Source organism: Bos grunniens, chromosome 12 (genome assembly GCF_055505025.1).
Source record: "Bos grunniens cultivar Pamir isolate PY7600 chromosome 12, Bosgru_T2T1.0, whole genome shotgun sequence".
Taxonomy (NCBI): Eukaryota; Metazoa; Chordata; class Mammalia; order Artiodactyla; family Bovidae; genus Bos; species Bos grunniens.
In genome coordinates, this window is record NC_141176.1 from 35,720,496 (window position 1) to 35,741,797 (window position 21,302).

The following is a 21,302-nucleotide window of genomic DNA, read 5'->3' on the forward strand; positions in this document are numbered from 1 at the left end:
GAACTTAATCACCTTTTGAGACTAGTTGCCCTTAAAGATTCTTTAATAAATTTTTTAATGTAAATTATTTAAAATTTCTATTTGACATGCAGTTTTGAAACATTGCCATTTAACAGCATTTATTTTACCATTCAGTATAACAAACATATATTAAACTGTTTCTCCTATAAATATTCAGAAGTGTCAGTTTTCCTTAAAAGCATTTTCAGAGGCAGCTGCCTAGAATGCTGTTGGAGAGCTGTGTTGTCTATAATCTGTCTTGAGAGTGTAGGCTGCTATTTTTACACTGTCTCAACTGTGTTTATTCAAGCATTTTATTTAAGTCAGTATTTCAAAGAAAGACTCTGGAAGTTTCTTTTTCAAAAAGCCCCCTCCCCAACAAACACAGGACACATACCTGTGTCTCAAGAAAAGAAAGCTGAGGTTCCCCTTTGGCACCAAGCCCAGCTCACTCCATCAGTCTGGTCTTTTTTTCACATTGCTGTATTCCTTTGAAAATCAAAAAAAAAAAAAAAAAAAAACTGTTCACTTTTTTTGAGGCTGCCAAGGGATGGAATACTTTGATCCTTCAACTAAGATTAGAGCATTTCTCTCAGGTATGAGATATGACAAAACACACTTAATTTATTCTCCATTCATGTAAACACTGAATGTTTTTAGGAAAAAATACCTGGAGACTTACTGTGGGCTTTTTTATTAAAGGGAAGTACACCTGCTTCAGAATAAAAACGTCAGAAAAGTTGGTGATGTAAAAACCTGTAAGTCATTAAGAGCATTTAAAATACATACCTGAAGTTGACTATGAGCTGAAGTGGTGGACCACCTGAGTGGTCAGACCCTCAGCCACCTTGCTCTGCACGGCTCTAGCCCCGCGTCAGCTGTGCTTTCTGGAGCCCTCGGGGACAGTCCCCCTTCACAGCAGGATGTGCCGGACTGTCACCCTCTCCCCACTCCCTTCCTCATCTCCAAGCCACCAGGCCGCCGCTGCACCTCCTGGGGACTCTTCGGCAGGCACACGCTTGCAGACAAGCCCTCGCTTCTCCCGGCTCACTTCAGCTGCATCTCCCCTGTGCACACGCCTCCGCTTCCCCCATCCTGGCATGCAGGTCTACCCGTCTCAAAGGCCACCATTAGAACTACTTCCTCTGTGACTCTCCCATCATCTCAACTCTGGAAATGACTTCACCTTTTGTTTAAACCCTGTATAACTCTTACTGTCTGCGTCTCTTGGTGGCTTTTAGTATTTCCTGTAAACATTTGCCTTCTGGCATCCTGGTGAAAGTTCACAGCACTGTATAGAATTCTGCCAAAGAATTTCTGCCAAACTTGAATCTCAGCTCAGCTCTGGATCTGAATACCAGTTTGTCGAGAATACAGACGTTAGAGGAACATGTGAAATGACACCAAAAAGTTGCAGTTCACAGTCTTCTAGACACTTAAACTTTACACGACAAAGGACCAGGCTTCTTTAACAGTTAAGCTGAAACTGAAGGGGAAAAATGGTGAGGGAGAACCTATAGATGAAAATGAAGTTATGGCTATAGAGATGAGTTTCTTCACTTTAAAAAATAGTTTGACTTCTGGTGTATTGAAATCTGGCATTCTCCTAAATTTGTGAATTTGCTTCCCTTGAAATGCTGTTAATAGTAAAAGTAGAAATTACACAAAGTGACATGCAGACGAAACCTCCAGTGGACACATTTACCTGTTGGCCAGCGACCATTCCCCTCCTTCCTAGTAACAGTGACCTAATAAACCTCGGTGGCTCAGAGGTTAAAGCATCTGCCCGCAATGAGGGAGACCTGGGTTCGATCCCTGGGTTGGGAAGATCCCCTGGAGAAGGAAATGGCAACCCACTCCAGTATTCTTGCCTGGAGAATCCCATGGAGGGAAGAGCCTTGTGGGCTACAGTCCACGGGGTTGTAGAGTTGGACATGACTAAGCGATTTCACTTCACTATATTTAACCCTCAAGAAAACTTTCCACTGTAGGAAAGAGAGGTAGTTTAAAGTAAAAATGTGTGTGTTTTGATCAGGTGGAGGCTCCAAGAGGCATGTGTTTGGTTACTTCTAAACCGTCTAAAGCTGATTATCTGATGTTGGTGTTTTCTCCCTTTCAGGGCTGATCTCCTACACTGAGTATCTCTTCCTGCTCACGATTCTCACCAGTAAGTGCCCCACAGTTTTGCTTATCGATCATGTGAATCCTCTCTCCCTGTGTGGGAGGTTTGGATTCACCTTTCTATTGTTAAGGATGTCGCTGGTGCTGCAGTTGCTGTGCCTGCAAGGCGGCACTGCTGTGAGGTTACCACCCACTGCTGTCTCAGAGTCAGATGCAGCCTTCTTGTAGGAATATGGAACATGCCTCCTCTGACATTCTGCAGAATCGCTGACCAGTAACTCTCCTGTAACTGCCAAGGTCATGAAAATCAAGGAAAGATTAAGAAACTTTCTGAGCTCAGAGGAGATAAGGGGACATAGCAGCTAAATGCAACAGGCTTTCTTGGGTTTGATCCTAGAATAGAAAAAACATGAAGTCCAAATAAAGTCTGTAGTTTAGTTTAAAAATGCTACACCAGTGTGAATTTCTTAGTTTTCATGAATATCCTGTGGTTACATAAGATGCTAACTTTAGAGGAAGCTGGGTGAAGGGCCCCTGAGAGCTCCCTGGACCAGTTTTGCAGTATTTCTGTGAGTCTAAAGTTACTTCAAAATAGTTCTTGCAAAACCCTCCTCTGAGAAAGGGAAATAAAGAGTAGTAATCAAGATGTGGGTTCGATCCTGGCTTAGGAAGATCCCCTGGAGGAGGAAATGGCAACCCACTCCGGTGCACTTGCCTTTAGAATCCCATGGACAGAGGAGCCTGGCGGGCTACAGTCCACAGGGTTGCAAACAGTCAAACAATACTGAGCACATGGCACAAATGTCAATCAGTGTGAAAATAGCCCAGGTATATAAGAACATAGGAAAGCCTCTAGCAGAGCTGAAGAAATAAATGAAGTTCTCAATTGGATTTTGCTTTTGAAGGGCAGAACACTTAACAGCAGAATAGCACACCATGGACACGTACCAGCCTTTGAGAATTGTCATCCATCCTGAGAAGGGATTGTTGTTTACTTTAGGTGCTTACTTGTGTTGTTTCTGGTGGCTTATTTCAAGTTAGAGGACCTGTAGATCTTCAGATACTTGGATTCCACCAACATGTATGTAATGACATGCTCACTTTAGCAGCACATACACCAGCGTTTATGTGATGATTCATTTTTCATTTTCAGAACCCCATTCTGGGTTTCATGTTGCATTTAAAATGCTGGATGCAGATGGTGACGAGATGGTTGAGAAAAAGGAATTTTTTAAGGTAAGTAGGTTCTAGTTATTTTTGGTTTATCATAAAACACCTGAAGGCTTGTGTGGTAATTCTACATTTCTATTAAGATGAAAATTATATCCACTGCCAATATATGAAGTGTCAAAAACTTCTATATACATTCAAAAATACTAAAATTGCTATAATACAGCCTTGAGGAAACAGTTACAGAACAGGAGTAGGATTCTGGAAGGGGAAATGAGCTGAAGCGCCTGCATTTTGTAGCATTTTATTTTTATGATTTCAGCAAATGATAATACAACAGAAAGGGCTTCATAGATAAGTAAAAAATTGTTGTTACATCCCACCAAAAAACAGAATAAGAAAAATAAAACCTTAAACCTTCATGAAGAATATGAGGGAAAATGAAAAAGCCACAATAGGTATAAATTGGTGCGAATTTTCTAGGGATCTGTGCAGGCTCATAATTGAAAAGCTGAAAATATGCTTAAATTATGTTTCTCAATACATAACTCTGTAACATGGCAGCAGTAAATCTCACTCCACTCCAAGGAAGTTGGCAGTAACGTTCAGAAGTGCGTCAGTGCATGTAAACAGTAGGGAGAATGCTAGGCAGAGCTCGGTGTTCTTCATCTAGAGGAGCACTTTATGGAGAAAACACCTCAGCTCTTTCATCTGTGCTTTTCTTCCAGTCTCCAGTGTACTGGGAAGAGAGAGAACAAAGCTTATTGAAATTATATATAAAAGTGGGAGTCTGTACTTAACTTACATTCAATTAAGTAGCCAGTAGCACGTGGGACTGTTAAACCCTTGAAATAATAACTGTGACTAAGAAACCTGAGTTTCTAAGTTTTAGTTCATCTAAAACTTACATTGAAAAACTGACATTCACTTCAGGTATTGGCAGATTCTCAAGTATGTTTGAAACAGCTTGAGTATGTGAATCTACTTTTTAATTTTTACCTTTATTTACTTTTTATTTGCTTTTATATGAAACCTAAATGCAGATCACGTACAGGTACACCCTGGAGAAATTGTGGGTTTTGGAGAAATTGTATTGTGGGCCAGACCATCTCAGTAAAATAAAGCAAGTCACACAAATGTTTCAGTTTTTTAGGGAAGGTGGAAATTATACTGTGGTCTATTAAGTGTGGAATAGCATTATATCTCAAAAAAAAATGCACATGCCTTAATTTAAACATTTTATTGCTAATAAATGCTAACATCCGACAATGTTGCCACAAATCTTCAATTTGTAAAGAAACACAAAATCAACAAAGCACACTAAAACAAGGTGTGCCTGTCTTTCCTATGCATATATTACCTGAATATCTTGTGTAAAATACACACTGGATTTTGAAGAAAAAAGAAAGGAATGTAAAGTACCTTGATTTTTATATGGAATACATGGTAAAGTCATAATTCTGAGATATTAATTTCACCTGTTTTTCTTTGTATTTTTGCTGCACTTTAATGAAAATGAAACTAAAAACTGCAGATGATAAATTATCTTTTATATACAAGAATAATAACAATTTCAATCACTGGAAGAAAAGGTTCCAAAATGGATGTAGATAAGTAAAATTTGCACCAATTTATACCTATTGTGGTTTTTTCATTTTCCCTTATATTCTTCATGAAGGCTTAAGGTTTTATTTTTCTTTATTTTGGTGGGATGTAACAACAATTTTTTACTTACCTACTTATCTTTGGTTCTAAAATGGATGTTACTTACTTAAGTATCTGTTATGTTGGTATCTTTATTTTTTCAAATGATTCCCCAGGTTAATAGACTTTTTAAAGTAACTGAGCAGCTACTGACACTGGCTGCACGTGCGACTGAAACACGGAGCTGTTCACCTCGGCTTCACTCCCTGCCCACTCACACGTTCATGGCGTTCACTTTATTCACCTACTGTACACCCTCTCCCACATGGTTTCTAAAGACGTTAAATGTTTGTAAACCTAATTTTTACAGGATCCCAACTGATTTATCAGTGCATTTCCTGCTTAAGAGCTTTCTGGCTATATCCTTTGTTTCTAATCTTTGAGAGTTTCTTATACATAAAATCAATTATTTTAGTAAATTTGCAAAGCCTGTGGATGGCTCTTGTTACAGGGATTTCCTGAGGGATCCCGTCTGCACCTGTTTGAAGCATCCAGTTGCTTGTATCACCATATCTCATCTTGAGCACACTCACCTTGAAAGCTTTTCAAGTACTTTTTTTTTTTAACATAATAGTTGAACACTCTAAATTTACAGAACCACTTTCTGAACACTACATTTTTTTCTTAGATGTTTGGGAAATTCTTAGCATTTCCATGAATTAAGAAAACAAGAAAAAGAATTATGTTAGAATACATCACTGATTTTTTTTTTTTTTTTTCAGTTTATAAAGCTCAACCTTCTAAGCCCGTAAAAGGTTCTTTGTGCTGATCCCAGGAATAAAACACTAAACTTGATAACCCATGGAGCATGATAGTTTGTTGACTTAAACAGTGTAGAGGAGAAAAAAACTATGCTTACATTAATTATTTGAATAATTATTTCATTTCCATGATGATTGTATTAGGAAGCCTAAGTATATAGCATCTTCTGCTTGAAATTTTATTGAAAGAACCAACAACTCTTTCCAGGTCAAAAAAGTAGAGTTTAAAAGGCAGGATTTTGTGTGTTTGTTCCTTCTTCCAACTTATCTGAATGTTTCTCCAGTGAATTTTACTTGTTGCTCTTCCCACCATAAGTGCTAGAAAAGTAATGAAAATTACTTTAATACCCTAAAGATCAATATAACAGATTGACTTGGAACAGCAGATGGAAAGTGATAGATTTCTATGAAGTCTTGTGAAAATATCCCCAAATATAAAATTCTTAGTTTATGACTTCTGTGTGATGTGGTACACCCCTTTCTTATTACCATCCTGATCTCTTGGCTGTGTTGGTTGGTATATTGTTCACATCTTCATCCCAAGAGTAAGTAAAATAGCCACTTTGTGTATAAGCCAGTATAGCCAGTATCCACTCTGTCAGATAGTAACAAACACCACCACCAATGATCAAAGCCGGTAATAGTAAAGCAATTTATTAGTCTTTTGCCTTGATAGATGGTGCATCTGCTTATTGGGATGAGTGCCAGGATTTTAGTGCAATTTCTTTAAACAATAGGTTGATGACAAGTCTGTTTACTAGTGTGAATTTCTCCTTAGGTGGTCCTCTGACTTCACATTTCTCCCACACTGGTGGGAAGGGCTGTGCTTTTAATGCAGTGAGGTTATCATTTTAGAATGCTACATATTCCTGCTCGAGATATTATTAAATGCAAAGACCTTCAGTAGAATTCACTCTTCTTAATTCTGGAATAGTGTTCTTACTCCAGAATTTAAATTCTCATGATCCATCCTGAAAGCAAAAATCAGTTAAATTGACCTATGTGTTACACTTTTCTTTATTTTCAGCCTGAAATTGAAAATATGGATCAGTATGAAGTTGGTCATTTTGGCTGTATTTTCTTAGACATTCAAAATGTATGTTTGAATGTGTCCTCCTGGCTTTTTTCACCACTAATGTTAAAAAAACGTACTCTTTTTTGGTCTAACAAAGCACCTCTGTTTCTACCAGAAACAGTTCTTCCTCTGCCTAGAGGGCCTTGCCCTACTCCTTTCATAGCTAGTTACTCAGAGCTCCACCCAGATGCCCTGTCCTCACAGAGCACTCTCCAGAAGAAGCCAGTCTTAATAGAAGCCCCTGCCCAGTATCTCCGAGTCCTGTTACCCTACTTCATTTTTCTGGTCACAGCACTTGACACTGTCTGAAATTCTCCTATTTGTTCGTTCGCTTGTTGGTTACCTCTGGCCCATTAGAACTTAAGCTCAGTGAGAGCAGGGACACTCTCTGTCCATGACCACTGTGTTCCAGCACTTAGAACAGTCGTTTGAGCAGTACCTAGTCCTCTGCGGTCATGACCCACATCAAGAACAAATCCAATGACTCTCTCCGCTTGACTTTAAGATACTTCAGAGCTACAGTGACACCGACACTATGACATTGCCCAAAGGATGGACAGGTTGACAGTGGAGCGTAGAGTCCACACTTATATGATCACTTGATTTTCAGTAAAGACACCAGATCAGTTAATGGGAAAAGCAAAGTCTTTTCAACAGATGACAGAAGAACAAATGGATAGGATATATACGTGGAAAACATTAGCCACAACCCCTCCCTCACACCATACACAAAAATATATTTGAGATACACATGTAAACTGAAACCAGAAGCTTCTGGGAAAGCTCATAAGAGAGTATCTTCAGGATGGATAGGGTAAGGGGTAGGTGGGGCAGGGAGTGTGTAGGAGAAGTGCAGCTGCACCAGGAATGGCTGGATGCAGCTAACTGTGGAGGCTGCGTAATGCATGTATGTTGGGTTGTTACAGGAGTCTCTGCTGTGTCTGAAATTCTCCATGAAAAAGTGAAAGTTGTTCTGTTGTGTCTGACTCTTTGTGACCCCATAGACTATACAGTCCATGGGATTCTCCAGGCCAGAATACTGGAGTGGGTAGCCTTTCCCTTCTCCAGGGGATGTTCCCAACTCAGGGATCGAACCCAGGTCTCCCACATTGCAGAATTCTTTACCAGCTGAGCCACAAAGGAAGCCCAAGAATACTGGAATGGGTAGCCTATCCCTTCTCCAAGGGATCTTCCCAACCCAGAAATCGAACTGGGGTCTCCTGCCTTGTAGATGGATTCTTTACCAACTGAGCTATCAGGAAAGCCATAATAAAAACCTTAGGAGGTGTGGGAAACAAAGCAAGAAATGTTTGGGTATTGAACTTGGCAGTATGTTAGTTGTCAATTTAAAAATAAAGGATAAAACAAAAGTTTTTCAGCTTTATTCCCTGAAATAAGTGGGGTTGGGGGGGAATAAAGGGGAGAATAATAATAAATAAGGGGAGAATGTTGAAAAGTTTGAGGGCTTTAGAGAACTAGAGATACACCATATGCCTAAAACAAATCTCATAGAAGCAGCTGCATTTGAAATAATTTGCAATTTAGTGGCAGTATTTTTCAATACTAACAAAGAAATAGCCTAGGAAAAAATGGGCAAAGGTTTGTCTCCTAATGGATTTGGATCCATAGTATGAGATTTTGTCTACATTTAATTTAAAAAAAAAAAATTTTTTTTTTTTAAATTTGCTTTCCATGTGAGGATTGGTACAAATGATTCTGAAAGGTAGGTAGGTTTTTTTAAAATGTATTCGGTATGAAGGTACTATTGATAGTTTCATAATTAGTAGAAAGATGTAGGCCTTTAAATTGTTTTAATGCTTTATAAATGCATTAAGAGACAAGGGAAGAACATTTATAGGATATGAATAGCTGGGTACTTAAAATGTGTCCATGAGGCATCAGAGATAGAAAAAGAAGAGAGGAGGTAGAGAAAAGATAGAGGAGATAGGAAGAGAAGAGAATAAAAATTCTCATGGAGATGAGGATAATCATGATGTTTTTATACCTTAATGTGACGCTTTTAGACTGTATTAAGTGAGCCAGCTTTCTTAGGAGAAAAGATGACCCAAATTGGAATAAATGTAATAATACTTGCATATCCATTTTCATTTTTGATTCTTGTGTGATCTAAGGGGAAAAAACTATTAGTCATAAGGCAAAAATAATTTATTATTTAACAAATAACTAGTATACATTTTATAATAGAAACTTAGCATTTGTCTTTTAGGTTGCTTTTAAAAATCCAGTAGACCTGCACCTGAATTCTTGTTTGCCCTCTTCCTAGCTGCAGAAGATCATAAGTAAACAGGATGACTTGAAGACAGCAATAACCGATGAAACGGAATGCCAGGTATTTGCAAATAAATTGAGTATTTCCAAGCAGATGTTGTTAAGAGTAGCTTCTCCATCCCATTTTTTCAAATAAGTATTCCCAGATAGTTGTGAAAATTACCAGTAACTTAATTTTTCTATTTTAAATAGATTTGCCATATTCACATGATCCAGAGCTCAGAAGATTCACCCAGACTATGTGTACAGGGCAGAACCCTCCTCCAGTGACCCTGGTCTATGTCCCCGCTTCAGGCTCTTCTCAGCACCTGCTGCCACTTCCCCTGGGCCAACCCTGGGAGCCAAGGGCACCTAGCGGCCTGCATCGTGTGGTCTCTGCCATGGGGACAGCGCACCCTGGGCTGGAAGACAGGCCCAGCGCTTGCCTGGCTGACTGACTCTCTGCCTGGCGGAGCATTGGTGAACTTGTCCTTGTGCCCACCCTGTCTGAACCCAGTTACCTTTCTGGCTCTGAGCTGCAGGTGTAGGGTTGTGACCCCTGTCCTGCAGCGCTCGCTAGAGGACACAGTGCACTTGCTCTCCTGGGTTCCCATTTAAGGCCCTGGACCACAGCCCCGTCCACCCTCCAAGCACATTTTTCTCTCTGGGTCCCGACTATCCCTCAGCTGAATGGTGCCCGAATATGTGAAGTCGCGGGAGCTGGCCCATCCTCTGCCCCAGCCCCCATGCCAGCTGCCTGCCCCTCTGCAGCCCAGGTTCTCATGAGTTCTCCCACTCCCACACAATAGTCACCTGCCTGCCACTGATTCTGGGCGGTGGGGACAGGATTGGGGAACACCTGTATCCAGCCTGTCTTTCTCTAGCTGTTCTTTTTCAGATGATTTGGTTTACATGTGTACCCCCTTTGTTGTTTAGTTGCTGCTGATCATCTTTTTAGCTGTTCTGATTTTGTTTGTTTGTTTGATTGATATTGTGAAGGAGGAAGTCTCTGAACCTGCTTCTCACTGTCTTGAATGGACTCCTCACCTGGGGACCTTGTAATTAGGAAAAGCTAGTGTTTTTCAGATTTCTAGCATCCTGCAAAAGGTTCCAGACTTCCCTGCTTTAATTCTCTCAGTCCTGCTTCATTAGAAAGTGCCCAGGGGGCACGTTTTGAAATAACTAATCTTCTGCTGTAAGCTCTCTTGTTGGCCTGATCCAGAGTTTGTTCTCTGCAGAGATCTCCTGAGTCCTCTCAGTGTTTAGCCATGGGTGTTCTCCTCCTCTTGAGCACAGGTGTAGAGTGATGGACAGAAGGGTTGCATCTATTTTATGCACTTTGTTGTTGTTACAGAAATCTTTTGTAGGTATTGTCCTAGAAATTGTCCAGGCTCCAGGATCCATTTCTGTTCTTGGTTATAATTTACTTCAAATTATTCTATCATTTTTTTATAGGAACAAACGGTACAAGAACCTGAAATTAACACAACACTTCAGATACGTTTCTTTGGAAAAAGAGGAGAAAGAAAACTTCATTATAAAGAATTTCGAAGGTAAATGCAAATATTTAGGGGAATTTTATAGCTAAGAAGTAAAGAAACAACTGAATACATGTATTTATGTCCCAGAACTGCATACCATAAGACCAGATACTATGTATGGGTCTCTATAGTATCTCTGAGAGCAGAACCTATGAAGTGTAAACTAAAGTTACTATGTTCAAAATACATCAGTTAACCAGATAGAAATGGTTTGTGCAGGGAGAGACCAAGGGACAGAGAACAGCAAGGAAGGACACAGAGGTGTGAGAACATGTGCCTTGTGCAGGAATCAGAGAGGCTGGGTCTGGTAGAAATAAAAGGGAAGGATGGAGGTGAGGGCGGAGGCCCTGTGTCCTGGGGCTTGAGTTACACCCATGAGGGAGGCCCTGAAGGGGGCTGTGGAAGGTGCTGGTCAGATGGGCTTACTCTGGCAGGACAGGGGTAACAGCAAAGGAGGGATCCTGTGAGAGACAAGACACAGTTAGGAGATAAAATCATTGGGCTTGGTGATTGTTTAAAGGGAATAATTTCACTTAGAATTCTTTAAACTTTTTTTTTTTTGCAGGAGAAAAATATTTTATTTCTCTTTTTTTCTGTTTTATAACAGCGAAAGATGACATGGCATCATTAAGCTAGACTAGGCAAACAAGAAACCAACAAAACTCCTTCAAATTGAGGAGTAAATGAAAATAATCATAGCTAATACATATAAACGTGTATTATATCTAATACAAACGTATGTACTATGTAAATTCCTGAGCCACAGAGAAATCACATTATTTTTTACTTTTTTTTTTTTTTAATAAATCTGAAGTATTTAATAAACTTTCTTTTTTTTTTTTGAGAACCAGGAAATGTGGTTTTATTTTTTTATTTTGTTTTAATTTAAATTTATTTATTTTCTTTAAACTTTTTGAATTAGAGTTTCTGTAAGTAGTGGGCCCTGTGAAATGTGTTATACCATTATGCAGTTTTTAAAAAAGATGCAGTAAACAGAGAATGCTTTAAATGCACTTTTACAGGAACTTGTCTGTTAGATGGAGTAGGGTACCCTAAAGTTAAAATTATGGGTGTACTGAGTTAGAATTCAATAATCTTTAAAATTTAAGCCTTTAAAATTTTTCATAAGTTGTAAAGTAACAGAAAATAGCTCCCATATATTGTATGTTTTATATATATGCATGTATAATATATTATAAACACATAATTTTTTAACTGCCCAAATTAATCCTAGAAATTCCACAAGAAGCTCTTCATGTGAGTGTGGAGATTTTAGTTTGGTTTCTATAGGACTGTGATGTTTCTATAGAACATCTTCCTTAGAAAGATGTTGCCTTTTCTGCCCTTTGTCTCAGCCTCCTCCTTACAGCCTATCTGATAAAGGATCAGATCAGATCAGATCAGTCGCTTACTCGTGTCCGACTCTTTGCGACCCCATGAATCACAGCATGCCAGGCCTCCCTGTCCATCACCAACTCCCGGAGCCCACCCAGACTCACGTCCATCGAGTCAATGATGCCATCCAGCCATCTCATCCTCTGTCGTCCCCTTCTCCTCTTGCCCCCAATCCCTCCCAGCATCAGAGTCTTTTCCAATGAATCAACTCTTGGCATGAGGTGGCCAAAGTACTGGAGTTTCAGCTTTAGCATCATTCCTTCCAAAGAAATCCCAGGGCTGATCTCCTTCAGAATGGACTGGTTGGATCTCCTTGCAGTCCAAGGGACTCTCAAGAGTCTTCTCCAACACCACAGTTCAAAAGCATCAATTCTTCGGCACTCAGCCTTCTTTACAGTCCAACTCTCACATCCATACATGACCACAGGAAAAACCATAGCCTTGACTAGACAGACCTTTGTTGGCAAAGTAATGTCTGTGCTTTTGAATATGCTATCTAGGTTGGTCATAACTTTCCTTCCAAGGAGTAAGCATCTTTTAATTTCATGGCTGCAGTCACCAACTGCAGTCAGTGATTTTGGAGCCCAGAAAAATAAAGTCTGACACTGTTTGCACTGTTTCCCCATCTATTTCCCATGAAGTGATGGGACCGGATGCCATGAGCTTCGTTTTCTGAATGTTGAGCTTTAAGCCAACTTTTTCACTCTCCACTTTCACTTTCATCAAGAGGCTTTTTGGTTCCTCTTCACTTTCTGCCATAAGAGTGGTGTCATCTGCATATCTGAGGTTATTGATATTTCTCCCGGCAATCTTGATTCCAGCTTGTGTTTCTTCCAGTCCAACGTTTCTCATGATGTACTCTGCATATAAGTTAAATAAACAGGGTGACAATATACAGCCTTGACGTACTCCTTTTCCTATTTGGAACCAGTCTGTTGTTCCATGTCCAGTTCTAACTGTGGCTTCCTGACCTGCATACAGATTTCTCAAGAGGCAGATCAGGTGGTCTGGTATTCCCATCTTTTTCAGAATTTTCCACAGTTTCTTGTGATCCACACAGTCAAAGGCTTTGGCATAGTCAAGAAAGCAGAAATAGATGTTTTTCTGGAACTCTCTTGCTTTTTCCATGATCCAGCGGATGTTGGCAATTTGATCTCTGGTTCCTCTGCCTTTTCTAAAACCAGCTTGAACATCAGGAAGTTCACGGTTCACTTATTGCTGAAGCCTGGCTTGGAGAATTTTGAGCATTACTTTACTAGCATGTGAGATGAGTGCAACTGTGCGGTAGTTTGCGCATTCTTTGGCATTGCCTTTCTTTGGGATTGGAATGAAAACTGACCTTTTCCAGTCCTGTGGTCACTGCTGAGTTTTCCAAATGTGCTGGCATATTGAGTGCAGCACTTTCACCGCATCATCTTTCAGGATTTGGAATAGCTCAACTGGAATTCCATCGCCTCCACTAGCTTTGTTCGTAGTGATGCTTTCTAAGGCCCACTTGACTTCAGATTCCAAGATGTCTGGCTCTAGGTCAGTGATCACACCATCGTGATTATTTGGGTCGTGAAGATCTTTTTTGTAGATCTTCATGAAGATGAAGGATACTATTTCATAAAGACATAGAGCTTGTGTGTCTCCAGGAAAGACAAAAAAGGTGATACCAAGAGACACTGTTGTGGTACCTAATTATGGTATTAGTGTAGATATTAGTATTCTCATTTAAAGAAACAGTATTGTATTTTGAAAAAGTATCTGTGATTTAGACAAACCTGGGTTCCAACACTGAATCTGACAGTTTGCTAAGTGTGATCTGGTGGACAAATGGTTGGAGACCTGCAGTATATTGAAACTCGTGGGATACTGCTCAGGGTGCCCATGCTCCTGAGTGGGCACACGCTTAGTTACAGCACTAAGGTGAAGCCACAAGTCCTGACGTCCATCTCGTATTCCAACATTTAGGTTTATGGAAAACTTACAGGCGGAAGTCCAAGAAATGGAGTTCCTTCAGTTCTCAAAAGGTTTGAGTTTCATGAGAAAAGAAGACTTTGCAGAGTGGCTCCTTTTTTTCACTAACACTGAAAATAAAGATGTTTATTGGAAAAATGTGAGAGAGAAGCTGTCAGCCGGAGAGGTTGGTGTGCCTTTTTATAATGCTTCTGATGAAGATGAAATGATAAGTTAGACATTGATAGAATTCAGTAAAGTAGCTTCCAAATTAATCAAGACTGAGCAACTCTCTGTTATGTAATTATATGATGCATGAAATGATGATTGCCAAACTGCTAGTAATGATTAATGAACAGTGGTAAGATTTCAAGTGATTTTTTTTTAATATTTATTTTTATTTATTTATTTGGCTGTGCCAGGTCTTAGTTGCCACATGTGGAATCTTTAGTTGCGGCATGTGGAACTTAGTTCCCAGACCAGGGATCAATCCCAGGCCTAGATCATGGAATCTTAGCTACGGGATTATCAGGGGACCCTCAAGTGATTTTTTTTTTTAACTTTATTGTGCCAAAAAAATTTTTTTTGACATGGGGATGTGTTTTTATATAATTTTTTTAAAGCTATCTCTGTGATGAGGGAAAATATAATGAAATACAATGAAGGTTTCATTTATAATTACAATAGAGATACATAACAATAGAAATATATTTAATAAGAAATATATAGAAAAACCTTTAAACCTTGGTTAGAAGAAATAACTCATCTAACAGTAGAGACATCCCCTGCTTTTGAACAGAACCTCTTAGTATTACAAACATGGCAGTTGTCCCTTGAATAACCCCTAAGTATAGTGTCATGTCAGTCTGCACAGCCTTGGTTTGCTGCACCAAAACATCAGCCCTGGACACCCCATGGCCGACACAGAACAGCAACCTTCTCAGTCATGCTGCTCGTCCGTGGTGGGCCGGGGGTAGAACTGCCCACATCTTTGCTTGGGGACCAGACTCTCCAAGGCTCTGCCCCCAAGGAGCACCACCATCTGCCAGAAACCATCCAGAAAAGAAAGGAGTGAACCACGTTCCAGCAAACAAATGTTTAGGCCTGGAGATGTCACACTGAGCTACTGCTCGACTGATGGCCTGAAGGCCCTAGCTAACTGAAGGGAGGCAGAGCTGTGTGGTCCTGAGTGCACAGGGCTCAGGGGTGTACCAGGTACCGTGACCACCAACTGACATCCATAAAACAGTCTCGAATTCTTGGGAGGGAGCCAGACAAGCCACAAGTCTGTGTGACACTGCTGAGGGGGCTAAGGGACAGGGAAACCTCTGTACCTTCCCTATAATTTTGCTGTGAACCCAAAACTGCTCTAAAAAAAAATTAAGTCTTTTTAAAAAGAAAGCTGAGATATTAAAATACAGCACCAAACATCAGAACTAAAACAGTGTGACTGACAATGAATTTGACAAATAAGTTGAACAGAAAATAAAATCAGAGATAGATACAAATACAGAAATTTAGTATGTGTAAACTCAGATTATAAATTGGTTGCATAAAAAAACTGTGAATTAAATGGAACTGGGGTAATTCACTGGGCATCTGAGGGAGAAATGAAGGTGACCTCTGCCTCCCTCATGACTCAGAAATAAACTTGAGGTGGATCAAAGAACTAAAGTTAAAGAGAAAACTGAGTAAGTATGGAAGAAAACTTGGAAACAATCTGAGAGTGGGTATACGTACTAAGTAAAACCCAAAAGCCTTATTTTGAAATTGATTAAATTACTGCATAAAATATAGAAATCTGTTGCCTTCCTCACTCCCCCCAAATTATCAAAATCAAAAGGAAAAATTAACAAAATGGAGGAATTAGTGGCATCACAAGTAATAGACCAATTTCTTTAATTTATATGATGAGATCTTTAAAAATCAAGACCCCGGAAGGGTCTGACATTCTACCGTATTTAATGTAGAAAATGGGATCTCAGATACCTGTGTGTTAATTACTAATGGAGATTTTGTCTCTGCAAGTTAGCCTGTGTCACTTTCTGGGTGCCAACAGAAGACCCAAACCTGCCAGGTCAGAGCCAGAAAAGGTTATTGTCTAGTCTGAAGGCCGCCCAGGCACCACGTCTGTCCCCCAGGGCCCATGAGGTGGGTTTGCACCACAGCCGAGGAGCCCAAATCCTTCATGAAGGATAGTAGGTGCGGTCGCCCCTGCTCTGAGGGAGACAACTGTGTCTGCTCCAGGCTGTTCACTGTGCAGATATCCTGGAAAGACCCTGGAGTAGAATAGTGGCTGGGCCTCTGTCTACGAGATGTGAGAAGCTCAGAAGACCCACTGAGAATTGCCCCCCAGCATCAGGTCACCTGGCAGCCCTTCAGACACCGGAGCAGAGACAGCAGGGACACGAGAAATCCACAAGTGCCCGATGAACATAGATGTGCAGAGGGTTTAATTCACTCAGGACCTTTGAGGGGAGATAGTGGGCCTGTGACACACGCCCCCAGCCTTGCAGTGTTCAGTCTGCACTGGCACATCCAGGGCCCTGCACTTAATCTGAGGGTTCCTCCTAATCTCTAAAATCCACACATTTGTGCTCAGTTGGGTCCATCCCAGACTTTGATAGACTACATTCATAGACTTCATGATAGAAAAGAGGACTCACAGTTATTGTCATAACATTGTTGAATAAGTTTACAAAGTTGTAATAAAAACTCACTTTGTTGTTCTTTTAGAACATTAGTTTGGAAGAGTTCAAGTCATTTTGTCATTTTGCAACCCACTTGGAAGACTTCGCTATTGCCATGCAGATGTTTAGTTTAGCTCATCGTCCTGTCAGACTAGGTAAGTTATGTGAGTCACTTAATTTTTACTGTCTATGAATACTGTCACCCTGTTCTTTAACTGATTGATAACCAGTCCAGGGACCACTTACCAGAAGAACAATTGATTGGCCTTTCAGTTAATTCAGTGTGGTTATTCTAGATTTACAACCATTTGCCAAACAATTTATTAACAATTAATTTTGCTTTTGCTTTCTTATTTTTCTCCCTGAGAAGGAGAAGGAAATATTTAAATGTATATTCAAAACACTGATTAGATTAAAATAGCCTGCTGATGTTTCTCAGCCAGATTTATTATTTGAACACATTCATGATGAGTATTTGTGTTGTTTTACTTCCCAAATGATAAATAAATAGAGTTGTTTTTACTTCTCAAATAATAAAAATTTAAACTTAGACTATTTTATGTGGTTGATGAGTTTTTATGTTTTCTCCCTTCAGCGGAGTTCAAGAGAGCAGTCAAAGTAGCAACAGGACAGGAGCTGTCCAACAATATTCTGGACACCGTCTTCAAGATCTTCGATTTAGATGGTGATGAGTGTCTGAGTCATGAAGAGTTTCTTGGGGTGTTAAAAAACAGGATGCATCGAGGTTTATGGGTAACAGATTTTGAGTCTTTAAATGCATGTTTATATGTAGTTAAATGAATGGAACTAAACCGAGAATTTGATTTAATGTATAGTCTTAAATGGAGTTTTCAACATTTTTAAAGAGATTGTAAGCAGTAATTACAACAAAAGTATCTCCTACAGATGGGACCACCATTTTTGTTTTCTTTTTTAAAAAAATCTGAATCAGGAACCACAATCCAAATTTTAATTTGGATGTTGTAGTTAGATACCAAGACCCAAGCTCTAGCCCTATCATGTATTAACTACCAGATCTTGAAAAGCTACATAATTTTTCTGACCCTCAGATTCCTCATCTGTACAACAAGGAACCAATACAATCTACTGGAGAGAATTATTATGATACTTAATGTAGTGACTGAAACACTTGAAGTAAATGTTCACTATTAACAAGATTCACTCACATTCACATATTAGTCTATAACTGAGGGACAGATCAAACTTAGAATTTTGTTTAGATTTGAATCTGTTAGAAACACTCATGAAAGCAAGTTGAAACATCGGCAAGCTGAAGACAAGGGTCCAGGGGGTAAGTAGGAATTTAGTCCAGAGGAGTCAGGAGTTCGAGAACAGGAGAGACCGTGGTAAGCTCACATCAACAGTGCTGTTCGTTTACAACTGAGAAGAGAATATTGATCTTCCTGCTACAAACATTATTTATAGAAAATGAACAGATATTATTTCTACTAGTGATTTACAGGCAGCACCTCATAGTTAATAATCATACTTGTAGAAATTAAACCAGCCTTTCCAATTAACTTGTAACATACCCCGCGGCCTCTTTGCCATTTCTCAAAAACATACTGAAGAGAAGAGATTCAAGTCAGTGAGCAGAAAAGGCCATAAATATAATCTGAAACCACCTGCCGCTTCCAGTGGTGGGTTTCCAGCAGTGCTGCGCTCTGTGGGCACAAGGAGCCAAGTATTTTCTAACCTTTGCTTTCTCATTTAACTGAGATAAATAGTAAACACAAAGTACTTGTGTGAGTTATTTCTTCCTAAGGCTTCTCATCAAGTATATGGTGACCTCAGTTTCTTTCTTTTTTAATTTTAGCCAAGGTTAAGTCAAAGTCTAGGTTTATCGTTTTTATTCCACGTAGCTAAGTGAAGTTCACCAAAAAAACAGAAACATTATAAAGTATGGTGAAAAGAACACATTATGAAATAATTTCATTGTAAAACCAACATATGAAAGTCACCACAGTCTTTGTTCCCTTCTTGGGGAGGAAACTCCATTCTGTGGTTCCCCTGAGGCCACCCTTGCCTCACTTCATGTCTCACCTTTTCCCTTTGGTTTTCACCTGTGCTGCAGGCACTTTCTGTGTCATCACTTCCAGGCCTTTCTGGAGGTGGCTGGGGAACAGGCACCACAAGTACATGGAGACGACAGGGCAGAAGGTTGCAGACACTGACCCCGAGTTTTCATTTTGGTTGACAGGTGCCACAGCATCTTGGCATACAAGAATACTGGAAATGTGTGAAGAAAGAAAGCATTAAAGGAGTGAAAGAAGTCTGGAAACAAGCAGGAAAAGATCTTTAATAGAAAAAAGAGTGTGGGAATTCTGTTGCTCTGAGCAATCAGAATCGGGCATTTCTTAGAATGCTAGATGTTTATCCTTCTAAGTCTTCATTGATTTCGTTTGTAATATAAAGATGCCTTGTATTGCTTTCTGATCCAGTCATTTCTTAGTAAACTTTCATTGCAGAACTTCCTAAAAAGAAAAAAGTATTCTTTAACGAAAAGAGATGTTGGCATCTGTCAGAAGGCCTAGGATTAAAGGCTTTGACTTTGGTAAGATGGACAACCTGGTCATGCAGTGTCTAACCTGACTCGAGGTCAGATCAACCTGCGAGCCCCGAAGCTCCTGGAGGTAGATTAAGTGACAGCATTTCAGGTTTCCTACCTGTCCCTTATGTCTCACAGACTTCTTGTATATTTTATTTCAAATGAGCTGTAAATTAGTTGTCTTCAAAGTAATATGTAAATTTCAGTATTCCACCTGGAAACTATGAAGTATTTATAAACATAAAAAAAATTACTGAGGTGCATTTTATGTTGTTGATTGGTTGGTCAGTCACTAAGTCATGTCTGACTCTTTGCGACCCCATGGACTGTAGCCCACCAGGCTCCTCTGTCCATGGGATTCTCCAGGCAGGAATACTGGGGTGGGCTGCTATTTCCTTCTTCAGGGGATCTTCCCAACCCAGGGATCAAGGCTGTGTCTCTTAGGTCTCCTGCATTGGCAGGAGGGTTCTTTACCACTCGCCCCACCTGAGAAGCCGCATTTTGTTTTATATGTGTTGTTTAAAACAATGTTTTTTTTTTTTTAATGTAAGTACTTTTAAATGTAAATACTCCTAAGCCAAAGGTATTTCCCACTGAATTGTAATGGTTATGTGGATTTTTAAAGAAATTTCCCAGCTCTTCCCTGAGGAGGTACACAGCAAACAGCAAAGTCAGGGTTTGACGTGAAGAGGAGACAGGAGACAAGGCAACCCAGGGTAGACGAGGGGTCAGCTGTGTGTGTAAGGGAAACCTCTCATCCTCAGAAGGTGGAGCAGACCGACACCAGTCCATCCCCCTGCCTACAGAACGTCATCGGTCCAGATGAGCTGCAGGGAGAACTCCCCAGCTTCTTTAAATTAAAAGCACTGCAGCGCGGATGCTCCACAAGATGGCACTCTCACTTTTCCAAAATACTTTATCTTCCTCACGCACCAAGCATGATCTTTAACAGAAAAACCAACAGGAATACTCAGAAAATCACAGAACATTTCAAAAATGACTGACTTGTTGAAGGAGCAAGGTAGGAGGCTCTGTGCGGACATACCTTAGTTAAACATTTAGCAGCTCCTAGGGAAATGGAGAAGGCAATGGCACCCCACTCCAGTACTCTTGCCTGGAAAATCCCATGGGCGGAGGAGTCTGGTAGGCTGCAGTCCGTGGGGTTGCTAAGAGTCGGACACGACTGAGCGACTTCAATTTCACTTTTCACTTTCATTCATTGGAGAAGGAAATGGCAACCCACTCCAGTGTTCTTGCCTGGAGAATCCCAAGGATGGCAGTGCCTGGTGGGCTGCCGTGTATGGGGTCACACAGAGACTGACACGACTGAAGCGACTTAGCAGTAGCAGCAGCAGCAGGGAAATGAACACAGGTGCTACCATGGTAACCATTCACTTGCAGTCTGTGGTTGTGTCCAGTGTTGAAGGAAGTTAATTTGCAGAATCTCCAGGTAACATGTAGTTGGGTGGGTTATGTCCTCAGCAGCATCAGGACCAAACCTCGGCCAAGCTTGTGCTGTCCCACACCCTCTCCCAGGCACTGGTCCTCCTGTGGGCGAGCTTTCTTTCCAAGAGGATGAAATGGGAACAGGTACTTTGCTTATGTTGTTTATGAAGTCCGGATTTACATATATTTAGACATTCAGTCTTGGCAGAAATGGTGTTCATAAATAACTCCTTTATGGTTTATAGAATATCATATAAGCTCTCCCCAATGACAACATTTTTCAATCCAGACAGAATTGAAGGAATTTTCATTGCAGCATCAATCATTTCAAATCATGCAAATCTGGAAGTAGCTTGAACATGCCACACCATGGAAGTGGATAAATCAGTTGTGCTCGATTGCACCATGGAGTTCAACAGCGCTTACCATCATGAATGCACCCGATTAAGTTTGGTGATTTTGCTAGTTGCTAAGCTGTTGTCTCTGTTCCAACTCCCCACCACACACACTGCACACACACACACACACACAATTTTGCTAGTTGCTAAGCTGTTATCTCTGTTCCAGTTCCCCACCACACACACACACACACACACACACACAATTTTGCTAGTTGCTATT

The 21,302-nt window shown here is 40.3% G+C and overlaps 1 protein-coding gene and 1 long non-coding RNA gene across 4 annotated transcripts in view; one reads left to right on the forward strand and one right to left on the reverse strand.

Annotated features, from left to right (window-relative positions):
* The window catches only part of MICU2 (mitochondrial calcium uptake 2), a 53,765-nt gene extending 34,267 nt beyond the window's left edge, over nt 1-19,498 (forward strand). For both annotated transcript variants that reach the window (XM_086329738.1, XM_086329739.1), the window contains 8 exons: nt 2,120-2,167; nt 3,275-3,357; nt 9,116-9,181; nt 10,555-10,652; nt 13,992-14,163; nt 16,713-16,821; nt 17,262-17,419; nt 18,888-19,498. In XM_086329738.1, coding sequence (XP_086185864.1) covers nt 2,120-2,167; nt 3,275-3,357; nt 9,116-9,181; nt 10,555-10,652; nt 13,992-14,163; nt 16,713-16,821; nt 17,262-17,419; nt 18,888-18,989 — 836 coding nt within the window. In that variant the 3' untranslated portion in view covers nt 18,990-19,498. The remainder of the gene's footprint in view (nt 1-2,119; nt 2,168-3,274; nt 3,358-9,115; nt 9,182-10,554; nt 10,653-13,991; nt 14,164-16,712; nt 16,822-17,261; nt 17,420-18,887) is intronic.
* Nucleotides 297-18,918, reverse strand: LOC147361677 (uncharacterized). 2 transcript variants are annotated; one of them, XR_015138189.1, is made up of 2 exons: nt 18,731-18,916; nt 297-489 (listed from the first exon to the last, which is right to left on the reverse strand). It is a non-coding gene; the product is annotated as an uncharacterized LOC147361677 (long non-coding RNA). The 2 variants fall into 2 exon arrangements; XR_015138188.1 differs by lacking the exon at nt 297-489 and adding an exon at nt 3,580-4,030 and having other exon boundaries at nt 18,731-18,918.
* Nucleotides 19,499-21,302: the final 1,804 nt, after the last annotated feature.